General features: G+C 37.6%; 1 protein-coding gene across 1 annotated transcript in view; it reads right to left on the bottom strand.

Moving 5' to 3' along the window:
• Positions 1–4,190, bottom strand: part of LOC109840486 (glutamate receptor 2.7-like) — a 27,845-nt gene extending 23,655 nt beyond the window's left edge. The window contains exon 1 of the mRNA XM_020409158.1: positions 3,939–4,190. Within this exon, the coding sequence (XP_020264747.1) occupies positions 3,939–4,041 (103 nt within the window). The 5' untranslated portion in view covers positions 4,042–4,190. The remainder of the gene's footprint in view (positions 1–3,938) is intronic.

Raw genomic sequence — 5,907 nt, 5'->3', positions numbered from 1 at the left:
CAGCTTTTTGGCAGCTTTCCCCCAAAATCACCCCTTAAAAAGGTGATTTTGGGGGAAAGCTGCCAAAAAGCTGACATTTTTGACAGCTTTCTCCTCTTTTACCACCCAAAAAAACCTATCCAAACAGCCCCTAAGCCACAAAGCTGAGGGCTTCTATAATCCGATGGTTTACCTTTTGAGGGCTTCAATGGTTGGACAAACCAATTAAACTAGCAAGAGTTATTTTTTTCATTTTAATTGTCATTATAGTTCGTAAATCAATGTTTTTTTTTTCGTTCATCAGTATTTTTACTAGTCCTCCAAATCTTCATGTTTTGATATTTGAACAAATTTTCAAAATAAACCCATTTTATTTTTTTATTAAAAAATTCGACTCATTCTCATTTTATTTATCAAAATCAACCCATTTCGTGACCACGTCAGCAGCGTGGCCACGAAATGGGTCGATTTTTTTTAATGACGCCGCTAAATAGTCGGGGTTGCCAACCCCGACTATTTAGCTATATACAAGCTAAAATTATTGGGGTTGCCAAACCCGACTAATTTAGGACCCTGTCTAATTGGTCGGGGTTGGCAACCCCGACCATATGGCAGAAAGGTAGCTGAGGTAAATTTTCCTACCACAAAATGGTCGGGTTTGGGAACCGTGATCATTTCTTGTACGTGCACAAAATGATCGTTTCGTGTATGAATCTCTATAGTGGCTTGATTGATACCACTCAGAAGCGAATGTGTAATACGATGTATTTGCACCCCCAAATTGCTTGGTCGTAACCGCTATAACATGTGAACATGGCAATTTTTGTAATTCTGGTATGTTACATGTGCATGCGCATTGTGTCCCTCGTAGATTGACGGTGTAATTATGATCGTGATTGTCTGTAACCTCCCATTCATTTATAGCAAATCTCACAATCTTAGTCAATCTGGCCTGCTTGACACGAGCTCCTATAATCTCTTCATTTTTTGGAGTGAACAACGTCCCCCACTTTGCTCCATCCTCTCGCCACTTGACAAAATACTTATCTAGTCTATAAAATGTTCTCGCAACCAACGCCTGTATGGGCATTGCTCGAGCCCCCTTAAGTACACCATTGAAGCTTTCAGAACAAGGGCATTGCTCGAGCCCCCTTAAGTACACCATTGAAGCTTTCAGAACAATTAGTTGTCATCATGCAATAGCGATTCCCTCCATCTTTACTTAGTGCCCACCGGTCGACGTAATCGCTTCCCAAACTATTCTCAATCCAATCATGTGCAGCTGGATATGTTGTCTTGATTTGATCCCGTATCCGATCATACACACACGTTTCGGGTGTAACACCTGCTTGCCAAAGAAGGTTTTATAAATGTACTTGACCAAAGCTCTTTTTAAAATTAACTCTAATGTGTTGTAAGCAATAGCGGTGATTGTGATGAGAGCCAAATCTTCTGTACAATGCTCTTGGAATACCTTTCATCCTGTAGGATATAAAAATAATTTTCCTAGGAGATAACACATTAAAAATATATAATTGGATGCAAGAAAAAAATCACTCCCAATTTTCACTGTTCTCGACCTTTACAACTACGAATGCCAAAGGAAATAAGCCCCCATCTGCATCTACTCCTGTAGCGACAAGCAATACACCCTTATATTTACCGTATAAGTGTGTCCTATCAATGCGAAGGATCGACCGACAAAATTTAAATCCCTCGATCGAAGGACTAAATACCCAAAATACAGAGGTGAATTTATGAACTCCCGGATTGACCTCTTTGGTTATGAGTTTATATTCAGATCCAGCATTGATTTTTTTGATCGCATCAAGATATTGAGGTAGAGTCGCGTAAGACTTCTCCCAATCACCAAATATTTTTGTCATCGCAATTCTTCTTGCATTCCACGCTTTGATATACGATATTTCAATCCATTTATCATGTGACACTCTCTCAATTTTGTCATCGGGCTTTAGTTCAAGCTTCTTCTTTAATATTGGCATAATCAACCGAGCTATGTAAGAGGCGGAGGCACCACTGTGGTCTCTCTCGAACATTGGATTGTTACATATGTGAACACCGTAGTATTTTGTGATCCTAAAATACCCATTATGTTTCTTTTCGGCAAATTCATATAACTTCCAAGGACATGCGTAATTAGATTCATTCCCCTCTGCTCGACCTTGCCTTTGTGTATTCATAAAACAGATTGGCTCATAACTTGTACGATTGCTTTTAATTTGCTTGAATTTGACCAACTTTTTGATTGAGTAATCACGAATAGCATCAACCAATTGGTCTTTAGTCTCAAATAATTCACCAACTCTGAAAGGGACTACCTCATCATCTCCTCTATTGGATGAACTTTCGCTAATACGCATATCATGTATTGTGGAAGAACGAACCCACTCATCATCCTCAAACTCGTTGGGGGGTGGTTCTTCGTACTAAACATATTCATTATTAACATAAGCTTCATCTGGCAAAAAATTAAAAAAATATTATCAATTACAACCCTAAACCCTAATTACAATAAACCCCAATTACAACCCTAAGATCCAATTACAATAGTAAACCCCCAAATCCTAAACCCTAAAATTGACCCCAAAATCCTAAACCCTAAAATTGAGTATTTTATGCCCCAAATGTCAAATTTTAACTACAAAAAGAATAAATTTTCTAAATAAACCACTACAAATAGAGTTCAAACACTATAAATTCGTTTTGGAGAGAAAACCCTAGATTTCTACGTTTCAAATGAGAAAAGAATGAAGAGAAAGTACCTGTTAGATCTTTCACACTGAAATTCCGTACAAAACTTAACGTTGAAATCAGATATTCGTGGCTCAATGAGAGTTTATGAGGAGGAGAGCGACGAAAATGAGAGAGAGACGCGGCTGGAACCGAACAGGAGTGGGGAGAAAGAAGTCGTGGCCTTTATATAGGGGCGGACCCAGTTAACAAATAGTCAGGGTTGTGAACCCTGACTATTGTCCTTAGCCGTTTTCACCACTCGGCAACTGGGCCAGAGGTCTTTGCCATATGGTCGGGTTTAGGAACCCCGACCATTTCGAAATGGGCTTACGAATTGGTCGGGTTTGCCAACCCCGACCAATTAAACAAGATCCTAAATTAGTCGGGGTTGAAAACCCCGACTATTTTAGCTGGCACATAGCTAAATAGTCGGGGTTGGCAACCCCGATTATTTAGTAGCGTCATTAAAAAAAATCGACCCATTTCGTGGCCACGCTGCTAACGTGGCCACGAAATGGGTCGATTTTGATAAATAAAATGAGAATGGGTCGAATTTTTTAATAAAAAAATAAAATGGGTTTATTTTGAAAATTTGTTCCAAAGATATTTAGTCCGCCAAACTGCATTGTTATGCTAATATTAGTCCCTCTGGTTTGTTAAGGTTCTAAATACCGAGGAATATTCCCTTATGTTTAATTTTCTTCTTTAATTGATAGTTATAACCCTAAGTCCTAATACCTAGACCCAGATATCCTTTAAACTCAAACTAGATAAGAGCCCCAAACCTGAACCCGTTTCACCTCTCTCCTTCTCCGATGATCTATTAACAATGGTCCGATTTCTTAAAATGCTTTTCTGCAGAAGAAGTGGGAATTGGGAGAGAAAGTAGGGAATTTTTGTTGGGTGGGGAAATTAAATGGGTGTTTTTAGGTAATTAACCAGCTATGATTAGTCTAACCTAACCATGGTTTAGGGTTTTGAACACTAAAACCAACAGAGGGACTAATATCAGCATATTAATATAATTTAGGGGGGAAATCGGAAAACATGAAGACTTGAGGGACTAGTATCAAAATACTGATACGTTCAGGGTTTTTTTTTTTTTTTTTGTTTAGTGTAACTATGTTTAATTCTTAAGTTTTATTATTTTATCTTGAACAAGACAGAATTACTATATTCCAACTTGACAATAAATGAACAAATACCTGCAACTGCAGCTCCAAATGCAGTGTTTCCAGAATCCCTGAGATGAAGATTGAGCCTTGTGGTGTAATTGGGATTTGCAACATAGAAATCCTCCAAGGCCATGGGTATGCAACTCCAGCTTATGTTCCCAATCCATGAGCTCGTATCCAAAATCACACCGACATCCAATGATTTATCCGCAGCTCTAACTTTTGGAGACCAAAAGCTCAAAGAGAGAAGAAGCAAGAGGAGATGGAGATTGCCTTCACTTGCCGACATCTCTAAATTCTCTATACAATATTTCTCCAACGAGCTCTTTTAATTATGGTTATTTACTTATTTTGTGTGGATGAGTCCAAGTCAACTATTATTGTCTAGATTTAATTCCTCGGTCAATTGTCCAATCCGCTGTCTGGTTTTCTACACAGAGCAGCCTTGAATCTTTGACTACGAGTCAATCTGTAGGTCTTTAAGAGGCAAGAGGGCTTAGTCTTCGCCTTATTGGCCGTTTGCTGTTTGCAGCCAGTAGCTGATCTGGGCTTGTTAGTTTAAGTTTCTAAATGATTAAATTTAGAATCTTTTGATTCGGCCGGCCTCAAATTTTGGAAAACGATCACATTCTTGATTCTATTCAGACCTGGTTTTGGCTCCCGTCTATTTAATTATGCAAAATTTATAAGATAAGAGCGTGTAGCTGGTGATGATGTATGTAATGCTGTTTGAATAGAAAAATGTAACGCCGCAATCGTCATCGTAACTTTAGAATTTTGGCCAAACGTTTAGTGAATTAAGATAGTATCATAGCAACCCAAATTAAGATCCCACCAGCCATGAATTTAAAAATGAATTTTCTAAAAATTGACACTGCCACTACTTGAGTTTGGGTTTTTTAAAGGAAGCATGTTAAAATATAATGGTTAGACGCTTATAAGAGCATGCCGCATAATATTATTGCCTGCACGTATAGTTGGCAATGGGATAAATCTCTCTTATCTTTTTTCCCCCTTTTTTCTCTCTTTATTAGAATAAGACCAGAGCCTGAGTTTATTGATGTAAGAAATATTCAGTATCCACATAGAATAGGAAACATCGAAGAGAACTAAAAATCTAGCTCTTATCTGCCTATTTATTAGCTGGATTTGACTCAAATACCAAATCGATAAACATTTATACACAACTACACAACTTTTGGTTGACTTGGGATCGCTGTTGATTTCTAACCGAGATTTCCATCCTACTCGCATGTTTTTGTTAGTGTAGTTTCTTGATATTTAAGCAAGTAGAGAGGATACGGAGTCTCTTGACCTAGTCACCCAAGAAATGAGAGACCGAGAATGAAAGAACGAGTCAAGAAAGTGACAAATTAAATACGGTAGAAAATTAGATCAAACATTCACAGACTTTGAAGTCCGCAATCTCCTCATTGGAAAGCAAATTTATTCTTATGCCACCGTCGAATTCAACGGTAGACAAAATACTTACATGTATGATATCTATTTAATTAACAAAGGATATTATGTCCTAATTAATAGCCAATTTAGCTTAGTCACTTGGTCTTCATGAATTTAGTGTGTACATGTATCTAAGATCACGTATTAGAGATCATAATTTTGTTCAAGCCCTTTTTAAAGTTTACTAAGTAGGTAGAAAGATGTAGTTTTGTTACTGGATTCAGCTATTGGGTAATAAGTAGAGCCTAACATGAATCCACATTATCTATACTATTTATAAAAGTGAATACCCTGAAATTAGGGGGGGGGGGGGGGGGGGGGGGTGAATATGGTATATGCTAATCTAATTCGATATTAATGTCGATTTAAAACTTATAAACAATTATATCCTAGCAAGTATGATATTTAACAAATTATATATATGCAACGATATGTAATTAACACAAGGGTGAAATATACATGAAACAATGTAACAAGATAGCCGGGAAATAACCAATGCAAACACAAGAAAATGATCACGGAGTTCAGTCCTTCCGAC

Source organism: Asparagus officinalis, chromosome 5 (assembly GCF_001876935.1).
Source record: "Asparagus officinalis chromosome 5, Aspof.V1, whole genome shotgun sequence".
NCBI classification, from domain to species: Eukaryota; Viridiplantae; Streptophyta; class Magnoliopsida; order Asparagales; family Asparagaceae; genus Asparagus; species Asparagus officinalis.
Note: the sequence above shows the minus strand (reverse complement) of the source record. Positions and strands in the feature narration are given on the sequence as shown.